General features: G+C 40.3%; 1 protein-coding gene across 1 annotated transcript in view; it reads right to left on the reverse strand.

Annotated features, from left to right (window-relative positions):
- The window catches only part of LOC122813830 (serine protease 33-like), a 123,514-nt gene that overhangs the window by 34,854 nt on the left and 64,092 nt on the right, over positions 1 to 24,568 (reverse strand). Inside the window, exon 5 of the mRNA XM_044086358.1 lies at positions 5,369 to 5,538. Within this exon, the coding sequence (XP_043942293.1) occupies positions 5,369 to 5,538 (170 nt within the window). The remainder of the gene's footprint in view (positions 1 to 5,368; positions 5,539 to 24,568) is intronic.

The raw sequence follows: 24,568 nt of genomic DNA on the forward strand, positions 1-24,568 counted from the left end.
CACCTTAGCAATGCTTTAAATCTGTCCCAAGAATCTGTTTCTTTATTTTCCTCTTTGGCAATATATTATCATAGACAAACGGGGCTGAGAGTGATACTGTGGTGATACAATTGGCAATGAGAGACTCTTCCTCCTTTCCACATCCGCTAAATCAGACTTATTGTTCCCTCCAGTCATTAAGCAAATGCTTTTCGTGGGAGTGGTGGAGTGAGTTCCTTTAAGAAAGATAGGAAAAGGTTTTTACTCAAGATTTGTTTCTGGTGTCAAAGAAGAAATCCTCTTGGAGACAAGTTCTTGATCAATTCTCTACCAGTTTGTCTACATAGGAAAAAATGTCAGTCGTGGTAACAATACACACAGGGGAAGAATGAGGTTTAAAAGAAGGCATGACTTCAAATAGCTATGTAATGCTTGACTGAAAATGATTGGGTAGAATAGATTATAAGTGATGTGTAATGTTTGCAACTGGAAGTGTGTCAGCATGGTTTGTGATGTAAAATGCTTGCAACTAGTATTGTGTCGGTGTGGTTTGTTTTCATTTATATAAATACATGATTGCTTATGTCATAAGTGATGGTTTAATAAAGATGTTTCTTGTTTAAAGAAAGGGGCAGGAATAGAATAATTTATGTAATGTTGCTTAGGTTATATGGTATATGGCAATATATGTGAAGTATAATGTTTGTTAATGCTAATGTGTTAATAAAGTTTGATTACTTTCGTATAAATGTAAATCTGCCTATGTCACAAGTGATAATTCAATAAAGGTGTTTAAAAAATTTTTTTCACCAGTTTGTGAAAGTTTCAAAGTTCGAACTGCTGTCATATTCCTTCTTTTCACTAGTTTTGTAAAACTAGATTTAAACATACTTAACATCATGTCTACAGATTTCAGGTGTTTCCTAAGATTTTCTGTGTCTTTCAGGTCTCCGCATTACCATTTGGTCTATGTACTGCCCCAAGAATGTTTACAAAGCGTCTAGCTCCTGTGAGAGCCCATTGCAGATGCAAGGCATACATGTCTTTCTTTATTTAGATAACTTACTTATCTTTGCAGAGTATCTTGCAAAGTATCAGGACTCTGTTCTGGGGTAAGGCACATCCTTTCCTAAGATTTTCTGTGTCTTTCAGGTCTCTGCATTACCATTTGGTCTATGTACTGCTCCAAGGATGTTTACAAAGTGTCTAGCTCCTGTGAGAGCCCATTGCAGATGCAAGGTATGGATGTCTTTCTTTATTTAGATAACTTACTTATCTTTGCAGACTATATTGCAAAGTATCAGGAGTCTGTTCTGGGGTAAGGCACATCCTTGTCACCCTAGTCTTGCAAGTGAACTGTCAGAAATTCTCTCTAGTTTCCACACACAGGATAGTGTTCCTAGGATACGTTCTGCATTTATTCATTTAAAGACCCTTTCTTCAACAGGAAAAAGTAGATCTATATCTACATCTGTTCCTGAGTTTTTCCATTCAGCCAAGGACTTTAGCTAGGGAATTTTTTAAGATTTTAGGGTTCATGGCATCTATGATTCTTGTAATTCTTTTTTCCAGACAACATTTGAAAACATTCAATGGCTGCTGAAAACCATGTGGTTCCACCATCTTCACCCCCGGATTCCAGTGCTGGACTTTGTCAAAACAGAATTGCCATAGTAGGGGGACCAAATAGCTCTGAATCCTTGTCTCCCATTCTCTCTGACAACCCCTGCACAATCTGTAATGACAGATGCTTCAGAGTTTGTATGGGGAGCTGTGTTTATGGGAGTTTATGGGGGTAAAAGTGAAAGGGGTTTGGAATAAACAAGACAGACAAAAGCACATAAATGCAAAAGAGATGTTAGCAGTAATAAATTAGCTCAGTTCCTTTAATCATTGGTGGTCTCAAGGACCTCTTCTACTGATTATGGACAACATCATAGTCTTGGGGTATATAAACAAACATGGAGGCAGCAAGTCAGCACCTTCTGACGTCCTACATTCCATCAGAGTAAAATGTTATGTTAGACAAGCAGAGCAGGACCCAGACGGGGTGGGGGGGGGGGTCTTCCAGGATCTGATCCATTTGTAAAGAAGTCCTCAAGCAGATCTGTTTGCCTCCTTTCAAAACAGACCACTAAAGAAATTCTGCTCCAGGATTTCTTGCAAACAGGCCTGGAAAACATATGCCTTTTCATACCCTTGGTTAGGACTGTTCCTGTATGCTTTTCAACCCTTTCCACTGACAACCAGGATCATTCTTAATATTCAGAAGGATTTTCAAAATATCACTGCGGTGACTATCATCTAGCCCAGGCAACAGTGGTTCTCCCTTATTATGGACTTGGCCAAGGGCAGTTACTACAAGCTTCCTCAGAGAATGGATCTACTCACACAAGACAGGTTGTATGATACACCCAGACTAGGAACAATAACAATTAACTGCCTGGATGATATAATTTTTAGGCATGTTTTTTTTTTTTCACTACATGCAACATGTGTTAATGATGCAAAGAAACCTGCTACTAGGAAGTCATATATTGGTTACCAGGTAAGATTTTCTAGTTAGTCTGCAGTAAGAAGCAGGACTCTTTCAAGGCTCCTTAACCTCTGCTTATGCAATATATGTGTGAGTTATTATCCTCTGCTCTTTCATACTCCTGTATCAAGGTTAATCTCATGGCTGTCTCAGCATGTCTGTGCATGGATCCACCACTTTCAACACAATCTTTAGTTAAGCTTTTCTTACAAAAGGTTCTACATTTGCATCCACCTAGAAACAGGTGGCCCTTACTGGGGATCTTAACTTTCTCTTTGGAAAAATAACACTTTCTCCTTTTGAACCAGTTTGTCTGGTTGATATCAGGTTCTTAATTTATATAACAGTGTTACTCATTGTTCTGACATCTACATAAAGAGTATCTGAGCGGTAGGCTCTTATGGTGTATCAAAATTATCTAGTATTTCCTAAAACAGGGTTTCTTTGAGAACAAATCTTTCCTGTATGCCTAAAGTGGTTTCAGAGTTTGCTTTGAATGAAATCATCCATCACTGTGTCTTCTTTCCAAAACCTAAAAATGCGAGCAAAGGAGTCTCAAAATCTGGATGTATACAGACTAACTCAGATATTATCTTGACAGAACTATTTTTTGTCTGGAAACCTGAACAGCTGTTTCTCCTATAAAGGTAAGAAAAAAAGATTAACCAGTGTGGAAACAGACTATTTCCAGATGGTTTCATCTGGCATTTTCTTTTTGTTATTCTCACCACAAGAAGGTACTTCCACCCAGGGTCAAGGTTCATTTTACTATGGCCTTAGCTTCTTCTGTGGCTTTTTGGAAAAGGTAGACACTAGATGCATTCTAGAGGTAGCTAATTGGTCCCTTTTTCATACTTTTACAAAGCAGTGCAAACTAGATTTCTCTTCCAGCTCTAGAATAAGCTTTGCTAGGACCATTCTCCAGGGTTCCCAGACCCTTGTCCTTTGTCCTCCCATACTATACAAGCTTTAATAGTCTGACCATACAGCTTGGGCTGCTGCAACAGCGAACTAATGATGGACATAATGCAGTTGTGTAAGTAAACTTACCATAACAGTATATATTCAAAGACATCACTGCAGCAATGGTCATTCTTTTCCTCCACCCCTTTGTTTTTATGTATTTAGTTACCGGGGGGGGGGGGCTTTTCATGTATATACATAGCATTTCCATTCTCATTAGGATGTCATGCTTCATTTTTTTCTTTTGGCAAGAAGGACCTGAAGATTTTGCCACCCAGAGTGCTAATTTTCCCATTTGGGAGCTTGTATATTCAACAGTCTGGGCACATACTTAATTTAGCATTTTGTTTTTCTTTTTCTTTAAGTAAAATTTAAAATATAAATTTATGTCATTGGCAGTTATGTTCAGCACATAACCTAACTTAAGAGACGTAGTGCTGAAAGTAAAAAAAATAACTTTTTAAAAATAAAATTTTAGTACACAGTGGCTGGCCATTCCCACCACCCACCCACCAGAACTGTGGTCCCCAGGTGACCACTCAAATCACCCCCACTATAATCAGCCACTGTGTACAAAGATGCCTTGGGCAAGCTTTTTGTAGGAGTAGAAAACTTTCTTTTGGCGTACCATTTAGTTGGCTGCATTTATAAACACAGGTGAGTCAAGTTATGAAATGGTGCCTACATTTATAAGCACAGTTGGCTCAAGCTATCTACCTTCTATATATGGTTCCTCTGGCCCCATTTTAGCATTAGTATGCTCTAACAAATAGGTGTCACACAAAATGCTTCCTTTTACCAAACAGAATTACTTATTTTTTAATTGTTTTAATTCTGTTTAAATATACAAAGCAGTCCACAAATGCAGTAACTCCTTGTATGCACTAGACGTATAACTTATAAAAAACTGAAGGCACGGCTTTCGGATTCTGTCCAGTAGTGTAGCAGTGTGAGAGGAATCACTAATCAAGCAGCTGTCATTTTACAGGATTAGCCAATAGTAAGCTGCATGGTTGTTGCCAGAACATTGTCCTAAATATTACCTTGCTAATCAAATGCACAAGGGTAGGGTGGCATAATTGTCAAGGTCTTTACTTCACAGATAGAAGGTACATGGTTTGATTCTGATCTCTGGTTATTACCTAGGCTTGTAGTAGTCTGCAGTCTGATAGCCTAGTATAGACATATGCCTACAAGTTCTTAGCCGATGAATGGCATGTCACTAGTTGTGAAGAAATCAGGAAACTATGTCCAAACCTTCTACTCTCAATACCAGGTAATAATGCATGAGTGACATGGCAAACCAGGTAATAATGCATGAGTGACATAGCAAACCAGGTAATAATGCATGAGTGACATAGCAAACCAGGTAATAATGCATGAGTGACATAGCAAACCAGGTAATAATGCATGAGTGACATAGCAAACCAGGTAATAATGCATGAGTGACATAGCAAACCAGGTAATAATGCATGAGTGACATAGCAAACCAGGTAATTATGCATGAGTGACATAGCAACAGTAAAATAAAACAGATGAGTAAGCTCAATAGAAAAAGTTATTTTCAACTATCTCTGTATCATTGTAATTATACACATAAAATAATTCCTGGAATTTCATAATGATGTTGAATTATGAGCTGGTCCATCTCTTAAGTAATACTTTTTTTTTTTTTTTTTACATCAGAGCTTGATTTGTGTATGTGACAGATGAATATTGTGTAACTTAGAGTAGAACATATGACTTCATCAATGTTCCTAATTCATTACTAAAGACATACATTTAAATCTAGTGGGTCTTGCTCAGTTAACAAAGCAATATACATACACATATAGATATATAGATAAAAACATAAATATATTAGGCAACAAAGAAAATGTAAAAGTTTACCTGACAGGTACTCTTTCCACCCAGCGTGTACCCAGCACATATGGTATCAGATGATACGATCTGCTCTTGTTCAGTGTAAGTATTGTTCACATGATAAATGCAATCACACTGCGGCTGATTTATGATGGGCATTTCCACTTGCTGTAAAGTCTGAGGGTATGGAAGACTGACTGAAAAAGCACAAGGGACTATGGGTAATCAATTGAAAAAATAAGCTGTTGTAACATAAACATAAAACATCCAAGCACCTTAAATGATTCAGCAAGTAATCCAGAGTCAAGGAGAATAACAGTAGTAGCAAACGCTTTCTTTGTAGTTCAATGGATGCACTCTGCAATGATAGTAATGAATGATGGGGGGAGGGGTTACTCAGTCATGAAGAACTGGAAGCAAATTACATGTACTTCACAGAGCTGCAACACAATGAGCTAGCTACGTCCAAGATACCACAATAGTCATTCTTTCTGATGCACATTATATCAGTATTACAAAGTAAATGGCTTTAGTTTTAATCCTACTAGTACACTTGGTAGCCACAGTGAAGCTGTGGTTGGCTGCTTACTGAGTATCAAAGGGTTCTTATAAATCTGAAGACATGACTTTCGAATATAATGTCCGCAGATTGAGAGTGGCAACTCCATTTTGGTTGCATTGCATATTGACATGGACTGAGTAATATAATGGAAAATCTCAGCTCCCAGTAAACAGAAAATCAGGAAGATATCAGAACATACAATTATTATAGCAGGTTTGCACCTTACCCCTTTGACATAGGGTATACCCCACATCCAACTATTTATTCAGACTCCAAGGCTGCATGACCTCAGATGACCTCGGAGATGACTGCACTACTCATTTTCATGTGAAACCAAGCACTGCAGTCGTCTCTGAGGTCATGCAACTGACCAATTGAGATGCCAAGATTTTTAAATCTGACATTCTTAATGTCTGGCCATAAAATGCTTAATCTTTTCCTATAGACTTACGTAGTGAATCTGCAGCCAAATTACTTTTTAGTCTGACAAACAATCGATATAAAACAAAAAACAAACTGTTAAAAACAACAAAACTTGCAAGAAATACCGAGTCACTGTGTAATATTAGCGCTTTTGTCAAGTTTATTAACTCAACTTCATCAGACAAATAAATCACTTCACAATGTATACTTAAATGGTCTTCCCTAATCACATGACTAAAACAATTGAGACAATTGATTCATCAATACTACATTTTAAAAATATTAAATATTAAAAATTATACAAACATATAAATGTACATATATGTGCATATAAAAAATAAAAAATAAAAAAATATATAAAAATAACAGCAATACTAATGATTGCATTCATCTGTTGAGGCTTTTAAGCTTTAAAATACATGAAATAGACGATATATCATTCAGACCTGGTCTAGCATATGCTCTGGTTAAAATTTGCCAATGTAATTCCAATTGCTCTAATAATAAAGACATAGATCCCCCCCTATTATCCACTACTACAGTGTCAATGGCTCAAAATAAAAATGAATGGTTACAATAATCTTTAACATGCCTGGCTAGGGCATTTTCAACTTTTTCTTTTCAAATATAATATAGGTGCTCGTACACCCGCTCCCTTAACTTCTTATCCATTTTGCCTATGTAAAAACATGGGTAAACTTGGCATTGGGCTAAGTAAACCAGTCTACTTGTATTACAATTAAATCTATGCCTCCTAGTAAAATCTTTGCCTTGGATAGAGAAGTTAGCACTCATCTGCATATATCTGCAGTAGTTGCAGGATTCACATCTATACATGCCCACTATCCTAGGAGGTACTAAATGCTTGAAACTTAAAACATTCTTAAAATTAGTTGTGCTTTGGAAAATTACCCTAGGTACAATTCTACTCTGAGGTGATCTCTGCCTAACATATAAAGCTATGTCAAACCCAGAGCTGTTGGACATGCTACACCTAAAGAAATCCCAATCCCTCTGAACTACACACCACAATAAACAGGACATGCTGGAGGGCTAGATTCCTGTCCTAGAGACTTCCCATACTCTGGAACAGGCTACCCATCTATGTCAAGCAAAGTTCTTCATTAGCACTCTTCAAGAAAAATCTTGATGTGTGGATGGGAAATAGGAAATACACCCCAGGGATCACTTCTGTGGCTCTGCTGGACAGTGGCACCGGAAAATAACTTTCTTGGGTGGCGTAAGCCAGAGAACCTTGTTGGCCAAGCTTACGTAGGCCCTTGGGCTGATAGCCTAATACCTACCCATGAACCTATGAACCTATTCCCAGACATGTATATCTGTACATGGCACAGTGAGCACAACATACGTGTTATTCCCAGTCATGTGTATCTGTACATGGCACAATGAGCACAACATACGTGTTATTCTCAGGCATGTCTATCTGTACATGGCACAATGAGCACAACATACGTGTTATTCTCAGGCATGTCTATCTGTACATGGCACAATGAGCACAACATACGTGTTATTCCCAGTCATGTGTATCTGTACATGGCACAATGAGCACAACATACGTGTTATTCTCAGGCATGTCTATCTGTACATGGCACAGTGAGCACAACATATGTGTTATTCCCAGTCATGTGGATCTGTACATGGCACAATGAGCACAACATATGTGTTGTTCCCAGTCATGTGGATCTGTACATGGCACAATGAGCACAACATACGTGTTATTCTCAGGCATGTCTACCTGTACATGGCACAGTGAGCTCAACAGGCTCATTCCCCATGTAATGTCAAGCCAGCAAATTTTTGATTATTCTAAAAACCTACACTATCAGACAAAGACAATATTGAAATAGTCAAGTTTCAAGGCTTTCCTAACCTGTTTTAGATATAAAATGGTACCTTTTGTTGAAAATAATGTTTTTTTCTTTATAACCAGGGTACATTGTCTCAGTTTTCTTTGTTAAAAACATTTTATTTATTTAACATTTGTTAGCCAGGAAAGTCTAACTTGGAACGAAGCCAATTTTAAGTGGAGGGGCAGGGAGAAATGCTCCAGATGTATGTCTTTATAATGTGGGAGGAAACCCACACGAATGCATAGAGGACATGCAAACCGCACACAGAAGGCACCCCAGCCGAGAATCAAACCAGAGATCCTCTTGCTGTGAGGCAACAATGCTACAGCTGCACCACTGTGTTGTCTTTTCTGCAGCCCTTATTTCTACAGTCATTTAATTATTCACCAACCTACTGCGCTACCATCAGACAATTTATGCTAACAAATTTATCATCCCCCACTCTTATTATGGCTCTGAGGGACTCAAGATGCATTGCTTCATTTATTATGGTTCTAAGGGGCTCAATGTTTAGTATTTATTTTATTAAAGTCACTAGGGACTCAATGTTTAGTACTTCTTTCACTCTACTTTTGAGGGATTTGATGTTTATTTCTAGGACTAGTTCACTTTCCAGGTTTTGTACATGTTGAAATTCATACAGTCAAAAAATCCAAAGCAGTGATGTAATTCAACAAACCACCTACCAGCATAATTCTACTGCAGGATTCAAACTGGTCTGCAAATGTTGAAATGATCAGACATCCAGTAAAGTCCTATTACACCCACATACAGTCAGGCAACAGATCCCCAAATCAAAACCAAGGAACATATACAGACAGGGTACACAGATGGAGCAGTGCAAGTCAGTTATTAACTTGATAATTACAGATATCATCAAATTATGAAATCATAGCCAACAGTAATTAGTGGCAGTTTCAGAAGCCACACAATATCTTTGGTGATGATAAGTCTAATCAAGGCAACTAAATGAGTTTGGGTTGATGAGTTTAGGCTAAGAAGCCGAAAGTTAGATGGGCAAAAACCAGCAAAGAACTATTAAAATGAAAATATATATCACAAACTGCCGGCAAAACAATAAGAATTCCACCACAAGAGAGGGAGCATATGACTAGGCAGCCAAATGCTGCCATTTTGCCTTATTTGGGCTATGCAGTTCTGATGTCTATGCAGAGAAAAGAAAATAAATCTATCTCGACCTTGGGAAAGGCCATCAGAATAATAAGGGGGGGGGCAGAAACATAAGGGATATCAGAGAAAACTGGAGTAATGAAGCCTTTTTACCCTGGTGGAAGTTGAGGAAAATGGGACATAAAAAGATGCATAAGATATTGAATTGCAGTGTGCTAGAAAGTAGGAAAGATGGGAGAAAGAACAGATACAGCTTTCAGATTGAGGGTACAAACTTTAGTCTAAATGTTAGAAAGCAATTATTCTCAAAAGACTGGCAGAGGTGGAAGATGCCACCAGACATAATCACTCATTGCTAAGACCACAGATGCTTTCACTGGAGTCCGCAGACAATGATAGATGGGAATACTGCAGGGAACCATCAACACTAAAGGGGCAGACCAGATAGGCAACCTTGTCTTTTGCTGCTCTCACCAACATATAACATAAGATGCACCATCAGTAGAAACAAAAAAGATTTTATACTCATATGCAGACTGTTGGCCCTAGCATAATTTGTACAGTCCTAGAGGTTTTTTCATCTTAAGGATGCAGATGGAATATTGAAAATTGCCATACACATGACATGTAATCTAACCTAGAAGATGTATAAGGAAGGATCAGAAGAGTTTAACATCGTTAGTCTTAATAAAGTACTGTGGTTTGTGACACACGCAGTCTCTTTTAAGTACCTTGGGAGAACACACAAAGTCTGGGAGGCTATCAATTTTGAAAACAAAAGAGGTGCTTGAAAAAAGTTCAAGGGAAATGTGAGGAAGCATTACTTCACATAAACAGTGGTAGCTATTTACAGCAGCCTTCCTGGAAATGTCAAATGGTCAAAAATGAAGAAATTCAACAATGCAAAGGTCAGACATAAGGTAAAAGTTATGGGGTGGGGAAATTGGGATTCTACATTGCATGGGACAGACATAAGAAAATATGTATGCCAGGAGATAATAGAATTCAGTGATGCATGAGACAACCCAGCCACTGTGGATGCACAAGCCAGTGCATTTCTTTGTGCCGCTCCCAAGCCCAGATAAATGGGGAGGGTTGCGTCAGGAAGGGCATCCGGCATAAAATTTTGTCAAATCATACATGCGGACAACAGTACAGATATACATACCGGATTGGTCGAGTCCCTGGTTAACAATGACCGCCACTAGTACTGTTGGTCAACAGGGTGCTGGTGGAAATTGGGCTACTGTTGGCCGAAGGAGGAGAAGAGGGGGAAGGCATGCCCGAAGGCAGGTAAAGGCTAGGACTGTGATAGTGAGAGTCGGAACTTTGAATGTTGGCAGTATGACTGGTATAGGGAGAGAGCTAGCTGATATGATGGACCGAAGGAAGGTTGGTATACTGTGTGTGTAAGAGACTAGATGGAAGGGGAGCAAGGCTAGGTTTATCAGAGGTGGGTTCAAATTGTTTTATCATGGCATGGATGGGAGGAGAAATGGCATAGGTGTTATCCTGAAGGAGCAGTATGCTAAGAGTGTTTTGGAGGTAAAAAGAGTGTCGGATAGAGTGATGTTTATGAAGCTGGAAATTGTTGGTGTAATTATGAATGTTGTTAGTGCATATGCTCCACAAGTTGGGTGTGTGATGGATGAGAAGGTAAAATTTTGGAGTGAGTTGGATGAAGTAGTGATGACTGCACCCAAGAGTGAGAGACTGGTGATTGGAGCAGATTTCAATGGGCATGTTGGTGAAGGGAACAGAGGGGATGAGGAAGTGATGGGTAGGTATGGTGTTAAGCAAAGGAATGCAGAAGGTCAGATGGTAGTGGATTTTGTGAAAAGGATGGACATGGCTGTGGTGAATACATATTTTAACAAGAGGGAGGAGCATAGGGTGACATACAAGAGTGGAGAAAGATGCACACAGGTGGATTATATCTTATGTAGAAGGGCCAGTCTGAAGGAGATTGGAGACTGTAAAGTGGTGGCAGGGGAAAGTGTAGTTAGGCAGCATAGGATGGTGGTTTGTAGGATGACATTGGTGATCAAGAAGAGGAGGATGAGTGCGAGGGCAGCACCAAGGATAAAATGGTGGAAATTGTAAAAGGGTAATTGTGAGGTGGAGTTCAGGGAAGAGTTAAAACAGGCACTGAGTGGCAGTGAAGAGTTACCGAATACTGGGTAACTACAGCAGAGCTAGTAAGAGAGATGGCTAGAAAGGTGCTTGGTGTGACATCTGGAAAGGGGAAGGAGGACAAGGAGACCTGATGGTGGAATGAAGAAGTACAGGAGAGTATACAGAGAAAGAGGTTGGTGAAGAAGAAGTCAGACTGTCAGAGAGATGAAGAAAGTAGACAAGAGTATAAGGAGATGAGGTGCATGGCAAAGAGAGAGGTGGTGAAGGCTAAGGATAAGGCGTATGAAGAATTTTATGAAAGGTTGGACACTAGGGAGGGAGAAAAGGACCCATAGCAGTTGGCTAGACAGAGGGACTGAGCTAGTAAAGATGCGCAGCAGGTAAGGGTGATGAAGGATAATGAGGGAAACATACTCACAAGCGAGGAGAGTATGCTGAGCAGATGGAAAGAGTACTTTGAGGGGCTGATGAATGAAGAGAATGAGAGGGAGAGAAGGTTGGATGATGTGCGGCTAGTGAATCATGAAGTGCAGTGGATTAGCAAGGAAGAAGTAAGGATAGCTATGAAGAGGATGAAGAATGGAAAGGCTGCTGGTCCAGATGACATACCTGTGGAAGCATGGAGGTGTTTAGGTAAAATGGCAGTGGAATTTTTAACTAAATTGTTTAATGAAATCTTGGAAAGTGAGAGGATGCCTGAGGAATGGAGAAAAAAAGTGTTTTGGTACCGATTTTTAAGAATAAGAATGATGTGCAGAGCTGTAGTAACTACAGAGGGATTAAACTGATCAGTCACAGCATGAAGTTATGGGAAAGAGTATTGGAAGCTAGGTTAAGAAGGGAGGTGATGATTAGTGATCAGCAGTATGGTTTCATGCCAGGAAAAAGCACTACAGATGCAATGTTTGCTCTGAGAGTGTTGATGGAGAAGTACAGAGAAGGTCAGAAGGAGTTGCATTGTGTCTTTGTGGACTTAGAGAAAGCATATGACAGGGTGCCTAGAGAGGAGTTATGGTATTGTATGAGGAAGTCGGGAGTGTCAGAGACGTATGTAAGAGTGGTACAGGATATGTACGAGAGTAGTGTGACAGTGGTGAGGTCTGCGGTGGGAGTGACGGAGGCATTTAAGGTGGAGGTGGGATTACATCAAGGATCAGCTCTGAGCCCTTTCTTATTTGCAATGGTGATGGACAGGTTGACATACGAGATCAGACAGGAGTCCCCGTGGACTATGATGTTTGCAGATAACATTGTGATCTGTAGTGAGAGTAGGGAACAGGTGCAGGAGACCCTGGAGAGGTGGATATGTGCTCTAGAGAGAAGAGGAATGAAGGTCAGCAGGACTAAGACAGAATATATGTGTGTGAATGAGAGGGAGGATAGAGGAATGGTGAGGATGCAGGGAGTAGAGGTGGCAAAGATGGATGAGTTTAAATACTTGGGATCAACAGTTCAGAGTAATGGTGAGTGTGGAAGAGAGGTGAAGAAGAGAGTACAGGCAGGATGGAGTGGGTGGAGAAGAGTGTCAGGAGTGATTTGTGACAGACGAGTACCAGTAAGAGTGAAAGGGAAGGTCTACAAGAGGGTAGTGAGACCAGCTATGTTATATGGATTGGAGATAGTGACACTGACAAATAGGCAGGAGTCAGAACTCGACATGGCAGTGTTGAAGTTGTTAAGATTTGCACTGGGTGTGACGAGGATGGACAGGACTCAGACCTTGTTCTTAACTTGTAAGCACTAAATAAGCTACTAATTACTATAGCACTCAATCTTCCTCATTACCTAAAGGAAAACAGTTTTTGTACTTACTTTCTCACTTGCTTAGAGAAAAACAGCTCTTGTACTCACTTTCCTCACTTATCTAGAGGAAAAATATTTTTTTTTTATTCAGGCATGTCCAAGGGTCAGCTCCCAGTGTTCTCTCCTGTCTATCTGATGAATCTGGACATCTTGAGGCAATGTAGAAATTGTCTCATGTACACAGACAACCCTCTCCTCCTATGACCCAACACTACAACCTGTGAGAGATGCACTTATCTAGCCAAACTGGAGGTAAAGCTCTCTCCAACCAAGACTGAACTTGACAGTCATGAGGAGAATGTAAACATTTGCACCACACCACACTCATCACATAGTCTCACTAAATATACACCACCAAAATCCACACATAGTAACACAAAAACATTCGCGGAGGCTCTCAGTAATAATCTAAGCAATAGAGACCTCCAAAGCAGAAACACAAGCAACCTCCATCCCCCAACACAACCCAAATGACACATAGCCCACAGACTCAGTGTGCCACTCAACCACAGCCAATAAGGCAAAACAATATACCCAACACACTAGTCATAGGTGACTCTATAGTCAGGCACACTGATGTCCCACTCACCAGGCTAAACAAGGAGAAAGTTACTGTCAGCTGCCTGTCGGGTGCCAGGATCTGCCACATAACCCACGCACTCAGGTCACTCCACAACAAGTACAAATATGACTCTGTCATTGTCCATGTTGGTGTGAATGACTTGAGAGGTACCTCCCTGGACTACATGAAAAAGAGACATGGAAGAGCTCTCCAATCTTGTAGCCCAGGTAGGTATGATCCTAGCCCTGAGTAGTATTCTGCCATCGCCCAGAATGATACGCAAGTACAAGGACAAAATGATTGACTTCAACAATTGGCTAAGCTTCTGGTGTCATTCTAAGGGGATCCAGTATCTGTCTGCTTGGGATGACATGGTCGGCAGACCATGATGCTTTGCCACAGATGGCCTGCACCTGTCAACCCTGGGATTCCGGATACTGGCTAATACTCTTGCTGCCCCTATAGTGCCTTTTTTAGACAAGGTTCAAATAACAAATTCACCACCATAACAGGAACAGGCAAGCAAAAACTCAGGGTAATGTTACTCAATGCTAGAAGTCTAAATCTCAAAATGCACTCACTCAAGGCACTCCTTAAAATGGAGAAAATCAATATCTGTGCAGTGACTGAGACCTGGTTCAAGGCTCCAGAGAGCACCCCTGCACTAACCAGGCTATAACTCATACCACACTTTTCGGCCATGTAACCTGAACCGAAACACCAAAGGTGGAGGTGTGTCCATATTCATTAAGGATATCCACACCTCCAGGCTAGTTGCTGAGCATAATGGATCCGAGGTTATCCAAGTGCAACTAACTCTGGGCAAAACTGCAATCCAAATTGTAGCTTGCTACAGATCCCCTACCATGCCCCAGAATTCCCACTCCTCTTTTCTTGATGTACTGGAAAATATTATGGTTCAACCAAATACCCTAATAATAGGTGACTTCAACTACCCCACCATTAACTGGGAAAACTACTCGTGTACCAACTCCTTAGCTCAACGGTTTCTGGAATTCATAAACTCCAATGCCCTGGATCAACTTATCTACACCCCCACCAGGGGCAACAGTATCCTAGACCTAGTCATTACCAGCATGAGTGATCGGTGTTCCACACCTGAAGTCAACTCCTCATTGGTCTGGTCCGACCATAAGCTAATCACCCTTGATATCCACATCCCACCCCCACCCCCCATTAAGGAAACCACAGTAAAAAAATTCTCCAAAGCCAACTTCATACTTCTTAAGACAGAAGTGGTGAACTTCATGACACCCATGCAGATGGACAATGCAGTTACAACTGCTGAATCCTACACAAATGCACTCTATAAGCACTTACACGAGTGCATGGATCATGCTATCCCAAACAAAACCAAGACGCTATCCTCCAAAAAAAGGAAGCCAATCTGATGGTCCCTGCCATAAACAAACTGTACAACAGAAGGAAGAAACTGTTGCAAAAGAGAGTAAAATCCCATGAGTGGAGGAGCTCCCTGGTCAGCCTCAGTAAGAAGCTGAGATCCCTCATAAAATCTTCTAAAACTAGCTATGAAAACAAAATTGCCACTAATTCCAAGGACAACCACAAAGTATTCTATAGCTATGTCAAGAACTCGATGGCAACACCCAGATCTGCTCTGAGTTACAGCACAAAGGCAAGAAAATTACAGAACCAACTGATATTGCCAACATCCTGGCAGATAGGTTCAGTGCTAACTTTACCCCCCTCTCACCCCTTAAAAGGCCCATATCTATACAGGAGGAATGCAGAGTCCCTATAATCACAACTACGCAGGTAAAAGCTGCACTCTCTAAAGCCAAAAACACAGCATCCATGAGACCGGACATCACAGGCTGTGTTTTACACGAACTTCAGAATGAACTGACTCCCCACGTAAGCACCATGTTCAATAATAGCCTCACATCAGGCTTTGTGCCCACTGAATGGCACACAGCAACAGTTATCCCACTCCACAAAGTGGGAGCCACCACTGATCCCAGGAACTATCGACCTATTAGCCTGATGAGCCTGGTCTGCAAGGCCATGGAACGTATTATCATGGAACTCATAAACAAAGACATTGGAAACCTCCAAACTCTGGATCCCACCCAGTTCAGATTTGTGAAAGGCAGATCATGCCTGCTGAACCTGATCGACTCCTTTGAGGCAGTCACCAAAGCCTTAGATGAAGGTAAGGTGGTTCACACAGCCTATTTTGACCTCGCCAAGGCTTTCAACACCATCCCCCATTCTGGAATTAAAGCCTCACTAAACTAGGTATAAATCCCTACGTCACAAGATGGGTTGCCAACTGGCTCACTGACTGAACCCACGATGTAAAAGTTGCAGACTCCAAATCTGACCTCAAAGCATTGACAAGTGGAGTACCACAGGGTTCTGTCCTGGGACCTCCCTGTTTGGTATCTACTTCTCTGAAGTACAGGCTAACACAGAAGGCCTCTGACTAATGAAGTTCACAGATGACTGCAAACTAGGAGCCATAGTAAAGTCCCCAAATGATGTGGACATCCTACAGAATTGCCACGCCGAGACAGGTGCCTGGTATCAGAGCCATGGCCTCAAGCTCAATGCCAAAAAGTGCAGTGTCATCCTTTTTGGTAAAAACTATGTACTCATGAACTACCACATAGGCAGCAATCTACTTAACACCGAATGCGAGTAGTCTCTCCTTTGATAGTCACATCACCACAGTAGTTAGGAAGTCCTTCTACGTGGCACACCTCATCATAAAAGGGTTCTCATCCAGGAAAAAAGAGGCCACTGTTCCCCTCCACTCGACACTCATTAGACCCATTATAGAGTACAACTCCCCTTTTGGAATGTACCTCACAAGACATCTTTAGCAGCTAGAAAGGCCACAGAAGTACCTCACAAAGAGGATTACTGGCCTCAAACAAATGCCCTAAACTGACCACCTCAAAAAGCTCCAGCTTTACTCTGTAGCGTATCACCTACTTCAAGGTGATCTCTACCTAACATATAAAGCTATGCCAAATCCAGAGCTGTTGGACATGCTACACCTAAAGAAATCCCAGTCCCTCTGAGCTACACACTCTAGGAACCTAAACCTTGTCACCACAATAAACAGGACATGCTGGAGGGATAGATTCCTGTCCCAGAGACTTCCCATACTCTGAAACAGGCTACTCATCTATGTCAAGCAAAGTTCTTCATTAGCACTCTTCAAGAAAAATCTTGATGAGTGGATGGGAAATAGGAAATAATCCCAGGGATCACTTCTGTGTCTCTGCTCTACAGTTGCACAGGAAAATAACTTTGGGTGGCGTAAGCCAGGGAACCTTGTTGGCTAGGCTTATATAGGCCCTTGGATTGATAGCCTAGTACCTACTTATGAACCTATGAACCTATGAATAAGTATATTAGGGGGTCAGCCCAGGTTGAAAGGTTTGGAGACAAAGCCAGAGAGGCAAGATTACGTTGGTTTGGACATATGCTGAGGAGGGATGCAGAGTATATTGGAAGAAAGATGCTAAGGATGAAGCTGCCAGGTAACAGGAAAAAAGGAAGACCTAAGATAAGGTTTATGGATGTGGTGAGAGAGGACATGCAGGTGGTTGGTGTGACAAAGCAAGGTGCAGAGGACAAGAAGAAATGGAAACAGTTAATCCGCTGTGGTGACCCCTAATGGGAGCAGCCAAAAGAAGAAGAAGAAGTGATGCATGAGACAGACAAGAAACTGCTGTCAAAGTAGGATCTATAGCTTCTCCTGTAGTTAGGGAAACAGACTAACAGTGAGAGTCAAGAGGTCCTTGTCTACCACCAACATCTATAGTTTTATGTGGGTGTATATGTATGCATGTATGCATGTATGTATGTATTTATTTTGTTATCCATCTCGGTAGGCTGGTTTGCAGACTATTTTCAGCCATGACATGGGCCAGTGTGACACTTGCAAGTTTCAACATATAATTAAATTTGTTAGAGATAATAATGACAGAGCACACGAGTAAGTAGAAATGTACAGACAAATTATAATAGCTATTAATGGATACACAAGTAAATGAAAAAACAATTCCATTCTCAGATAGGAAATAGCAGCACCTTATTGTGGTAATGAAAATGAAATTTGTACAGTTTAGATGTACATGGACTCAAGCACACTATATCATAAGGCTTGCCATAAACTTTTGCTTGATGCTGCCATAAACTGTTGCTTGATGCTGCCATAAACTGTTGCTTGATGCTGCCATAAACTTTTGCTTGATGCTGCCATAAACTGTTGCTTGATGCTGCTTGAGGTCAGGTTTTAGCCAGTGTCAGAACAGCAGCACTTATTACTAATACTAATTTCCATAAAGTTTTTAGTTAGCTACTCTTTAAATGTGGTTAATTTCTGGATTTCCATATGGTATACTATCAAAACCTGAAAAGGCAGTCCATCGAGTAATGACTTACTCGACAAATAAACTTGAAATTACAAACATCGGAAGGCACAAAGACGAAACCGGTAATGTCGACAAGTCCATTTCCAACATAGTCAACATTACCCAGCGTACCTTACCAGCCAGACATGTCCAGCTAATGTTTTGCAGGGGGCAAGCCCCCCCTGCATCCCCCCATGTGGGGGGGGGGGCTGCACCCCCACACCCCCTGCTAATTATATATACAACTTTGAGATTGCACTATAGTGAAGAAATGGGTACATTTCCCGATCCTCACTGTAGTGCGATGCACATTTGCAACAGCAAGTTGAACATGTGCATCCCGATACACTGCACTTTGTCAAAGTGATAGTGAACCTATATATATATATATATATATATATATATATATATATATATATATATATATATATATATTGATCATTTTAGTAATTTGTATGTGAGGCAGTTAAACAGATGAGCAGTTCAACCAGTCTGCTTTTTGCAGTGAGTATCAAGGGCTACATTCTCAGGTGTAAGGAGATGGATCGCCATATCCTGTTAACTCTGACTAGGACCTTCCAGGAGTCTTGGACTAAGTGTAGAACAAATATGGGTCAGCAGTATTCTAATTATGACAACATCATTGTAATGCTAGGATTTTCATGGATTCTAGAGGAAGCAGGCTTGAATACTCGTATGTTATAGCCTACACTGTTTGAGGGGTGCTCTTGTGACATTTTGTACAAGGTGAATTTTAGTTGTTGAGCAAGTGTTATTCCCATGTATCTTTGTTCTGTAACTAAAAGTAAAGGTAATCCATGGGGTTAATAATGTTTAATGATGGGTATGAGTTCAGGTTCTGGTGTATGCCCAAAATAATAACAGTTTTTTTGCTTTGTTTTGGAGGGGGGGGTTGTGTTTAATTACAAGTTAATTTCTGCAACCAGTTCCACAATAAATTGAAGTAATTTTACACTTTATCTTTCAACTACAATAATATCATCTACAAAAAGTATGGAGCATTTCTTCCTATGCCTCCACTGAAAATGGGCTCTGTCCCAATCGGACTTTCCTGGTAAACAAATGTTAAATAAATGAATAAATGAAGGGTATATATAAGCCTGATAATTCCAAAGGTAAATAATTAATGAAGATTGAATAGAGTGCAGATGCCAGGGCTGCACCTTGTGGCACTCCTGCTGAGAAGATACAATCTTCTGAGTATTGAGACTCATGCCTAAAAGTCAGAGCAGGAGTTAGAGATATGCACCCTGGGCAAGTCCCTGCACTGACACCCTGTCACCTCAAATCAAAGTCAGATGTTCTGATGTACTTATTTAAATGCTTGCATGGCAGTACCACTACTGAAGACTACTGGCAATCAAAAATGTCTGTACTTTGCTACCGCACTGTCAAATTACTTATTTAAATGAACATATGGTGGTACTGGTTCATAAGTTCATAGGTGTATACTAGGCTAATCACTACTCGGGTCCTTATTAGCTTCGCCATGCATCTCAAATGTCACCCACAAATTTGATTTATACAGGAAGTGATTTACTGACTGCCTCTCTCTCCATCAGAGACTTAGGAGCCAGACCGGGGTGAATTTCCTATTAGCCATGCATTGGTCCAAATTGCACTTAAATAGGGAGAGGGAGAAACCCTGCTTAACATGAATGGGGAGCCTATTCTACAGAATGGGAATTCTCTGAGAAACATATCTGTCTCCCCAACATGTCCTAGTTATGTCACAAGCAACATTTAGGTCTTTTAATCTATTAATAGTGCTGATGATGTTTGTTTTGCAGATGTTCAAAAGATTCATCAAAATAGGATCCAGGGAATGCCTTGTATGCCAGGCAGAGATCACTTCTCAGAAGTCTGTATGATACCAAGAAAAGACACACAGCTTTGAGGCAATCAGCATAAAACGTTGTATTCTTTTTGTAGGGAACCTTTATGGATGTTCCAGGTGCTGTATGTGTCTGGTCAGGTACATACCAAGGGGGGCATTATACTCTATGATGGGTCTGATGAGGGCTAAGTACAGTGGTAGGATGACCTTGCAACTGAATGTTGGGTGGTCACAAATTTTAAAATGGTTTCTGAATTTGTGAAGTAATTACTAAATATGCAGTATTTGGGATGTTGAGAGTGAGGATGTAACTTATTTTATGTTATTAAGCAGCTCAAATAACTATTAGAGTGACTGGAATGACCAGTAAGACATTTTACTGGATTGTGGTCACAAAGAGGATTAGGTAGTATATTTGCTTGCAGACATCTGTGTGGGAAGTTATGTTTGTTTGCGGACATCTGTGTGGGAAGTTATGTTTGTTTGCGGACATCCGTCTGGGAAGTTTTTATAACTGCATCAATTAATGAGGAGTTAAATGTTACAGAGAAAGTTCTTGTTGGATGATAAACCATTTAACAAATGTTACACTTCTTAAGGGACCTATTTAAGAGTCTTCTTTGTGGGCCCTTCCAGTTCAGCTTGAGGTCTCCTAGAATAATGTGTATAGATTTTCGAGATTTACTTACAGAAAGGTCTAAATAATAGTCATAGAAGGTTGGGGAGGTTGGAAGTGGAAAGTATATCAGAGCAATCTTGATGTTTATGGCTTTTCAAAAAGTAATTTTAACCAAAAGTAAATCTGGGTTGGAGTCACCTTGAGATGAATTGCTTTCAATGAATCTAGCATGTATTGACATGTTATTCTTAGCCAGTACAAGGCACCTCAATTTATCCTAGTACCTGGTCTGTCATAGAAACAATGGCAGTTATCCTTACGCTTTCTTCACTTTCACAAGCCCTTCTCACCCCCCCCCCCCTCTATCAGCTTACTTCTTCTAATTCCTCTATTCCATTCCACCTCTTATTCCACTTGCAAACTCCTCCCATCCTTCCTATCCCTCACCCCCATTCCCAACTCCCATCCTCAACCTACCAGATCTCACTTTCACACTATATCCTCCTCTCTAGTTAAACCAAACTCACTCCACTACTTCAAACCAAAAATGATACCCTCCTCAATAAAACATCACATGCCTAAAGCAAATATTGCTTTCCCCACAGAACTCAAGGAGCAAACCCAAGCTCCTGCTCCCATCCTCCTTTGACTACTTATGCTTAGCAGGAGATATACACCCCAACCCTGGACCTAAGACTAGCACCAATCCTACTCCCCCAATCACAACCAATATTACCAACCATAAATATCTCAAGCTACTAAACATTAATGCCCAGAGTCTAAAAAACAGAACAGCCCACTTCCATGCCTGGCTATACCACACCCTACTGGACATAGTAGCTGTCTCTGAGACATGGCTAAACCCCACATTACTGCCTCTGAAATCCTTCCCCTGGGTTTCAAGCACTCAGATGTGACCACCAAAATAGGAAAGGGGAGAAGTAGCCTTAATCTACTCTAGCCTATTCTCCATCACTCCCTCCCAAAATCCCATTCCTCAGTTCAACAACGCTGAACTAGTCATAGGAATACTCAAAATGAATAACTATAAAAGCATTTGTGTTATGGCCCTCTATATCACCCCTGGAAACAATACCACTACACTTGAAGAAATTATTCTATGGGCCACAACTAATATTAAGCTTGAGACACACATATTAGGGGATGTGAGCATTGACTGGAACAAAATTAATACCAATAATCCTTCCATATCTATCAATCTATTCAATTTCACTCAACTTACAAATGCCATTACCAGACCCAATAAAAACAACCCCCCAGGCTCCACTCTTGACTGGATCCTAGTCTCCCACCCAAATAAAATCTCACACACAGGCATCTTACCAGACTCCATGTGTGACCACTTTCCAGCCTTCATCCATCGAGCAACCCCCTCCACCCCTCACCTACACCAATATATCCATACACGAAATCTTACAAACTTTAACCCCACAACTTTCTCCAATTCCCTCAAACTAACAAACTGGAACAATCTAAAAACACTTCCTCTAGACAATGCCATAAAATTCTTCAACTCAACCTTCTTAGTTATCCTGAACTCCCATGCCCCACCAAGAACAAAACAAATAAAACCCAACTCTGCCCCATGGCTAACTAAAGATACTAAGACACTTATGCAACAAAGAGACAAGACCTAGAAACATTACCATCACAATAAGCACCCTGACACCCTTCATAAATATAACTAACTCCACAACCTAGCCAAAAAAACAAATTATAAAAGATAAAAAAACTTACTATACTAAACTCCAGTCTAATCATTCCAAAAACCCCAAACAATTCTGGAACTCCATCAACTCTCTTCTGAATGCAGGTACCAAAAACAATCCTTGCCCTGACACCAGTAAATCTGACCCAGAAATAGCCACTCTATTCAACTTCTTCTTTACCAACTCTATAGCAGAACTCACCAAGACCTTCCCAAACCACAACCCCTTCCCTCAACTCAAACCCTCTTCCCTAGCCGCTACCCAACCTTCCATCCCTAACACTCCTCCCATATTTCATCTCAAACCCATCTCCACCTCATACATAAAAAAACTTCTCTCTAAATTTAAGTCATGCTCCAATGCCCCTGACAATATCCCCTCACTCTTTCTAAAACTTGCAGCAGATGGTATCACCATCCCCATTAGCATTGTCATTAATAGATCCATACAGGAATCGTATGTCCCCAAACTGTGGTGTGCAGCCTTTATCCTACCTCTCCACAAAGGTGGCAAAAATAATAACATGTCAAACTTCCAACCCATAGTCATTCTCTGCCTAATTTCAAAAATTCTTGAAAAATGCATGCACCTCCAGCTCATGCCTTTCCTTACCAATAACCAACTCCTCGCCCCAACAGTGCATGGTTTCTGTCCTGGCCATAGTACAATAACTGCTCTTCCCTCTTTCCTAGACATAGTAAACCACGCCCGTGACTCTGGAGAAATTGTATCCACGGTCCTTCTAGACCTCTCCAAAGCTTTTGACACAGTCTCCCATACCCACCTCCTGAACCACCTTTCTAACCTTAATCTCTCTCAAAACACCCTAACCTGGTTCAACAGCTACCTCTCTAACAGATCCCAAGCCATGAAATGGCAAACTGGCACCTCAGCCTTCCTTCCTATCCCAACCAGGGTACCCCAGGGATCCATACTTGGTCCAATGCTCTTCAATATATTTATTAATGATTTCCATGCAGCCATTTCTAACACTAAGATAGTACAATATGCAGACGGCTCAACTTTAGTCTGCTCCGCTTTTAACCTCCCCGAGCTCCAAACAAAAACTCAAACTGCTTCTCAACTACAGAGAACTGGATGCTTCAAAACCACCTCTCTCTCTAAATGCCAACAAGTCCAACATTCTACTGTTCTCTCCCTCAAAATCCCTCCCTCTTGACAAAAACTCTTTCACTATTATCAGCCAGGCCAACTCCATCATAGAAATTGTTCCTTTTGCTAAACTTCTTGGGTTATTATTGATGAACAGCTCACGGCCAGAGCAAACACCAGAACCTGGAAGCAAATGATGTTCAAACAAAATCCTTTATTTGCACGTTCGATATCCACAAAAAACGGACAGCTCACAGATAAACACACTGATGCAGTCAAGCGCTTTCGCCCGGGCTCTCCCAGGCTTTTTCAAGACAATTAAAACTGGGAATCACCCAATGGAAAGGTGATAAGGTTCCTAATGGTTTGTTGTTAATTTAAGCAATATTATACCTAAAGACATGTCTGTTTGTTGTGAACAAGGATGAAAATAGGAAGACATTTTCAGTATTGACTATGTAGAAAGAAGTTCACAATGTCCACACTTGTTTGGCACTAATTTAAATTTGCACAACTCACATTAAAGTAAGATTAATTATTAAGTACACATAATATATAGATATATTCAAAAATGTTTTATTAATGTTTTTTAGCGGAACTTTTTTAAACATTGAGTATTTATTCTTATAAGAGGTAGCTTATACTGGTATATTTAGGACACCCGTATTATTAGTAATAATTATTGAATTATGACAATTATTTATACATACTGTTTTAAATTTATGAAGGATTACACTCTAACAAGACTTTTCTGTAGTTAAAATTTTTATACATATTTTATTAATATTAATTACTTGGTCTTTTATAAAGAAAGCAAGCTTTTTACTTTATATGTTTTAATAAAATTTGGTGTTTGTTGATCCCTAATAATGTATGTAATAATGTTATCTTAAATATGTTGTGAAAATGTTTGTGTAACATTTTTGTTTTATGCAGTTTCTAAGAAAAGTCGAAAAGAATTTACTAATATGACTTTAAGCACCAGGGATTGCTTAATTAAACACAAGTAA

This window comes from Protopterus annectens, chromosome 10.part0 (assembly GCF_019279795.1).
Source record: "Protopterus annectens isolate FY-2018-M chromosome 10.part0, PAN1.0, whole genome shotgun sequence".
NCBI classification, from domain to species: Eukaryota; Metazoa; Chordata; order Ceratodontiformes; family Protopteridae; genus Protopterus; species Protopterus annectens.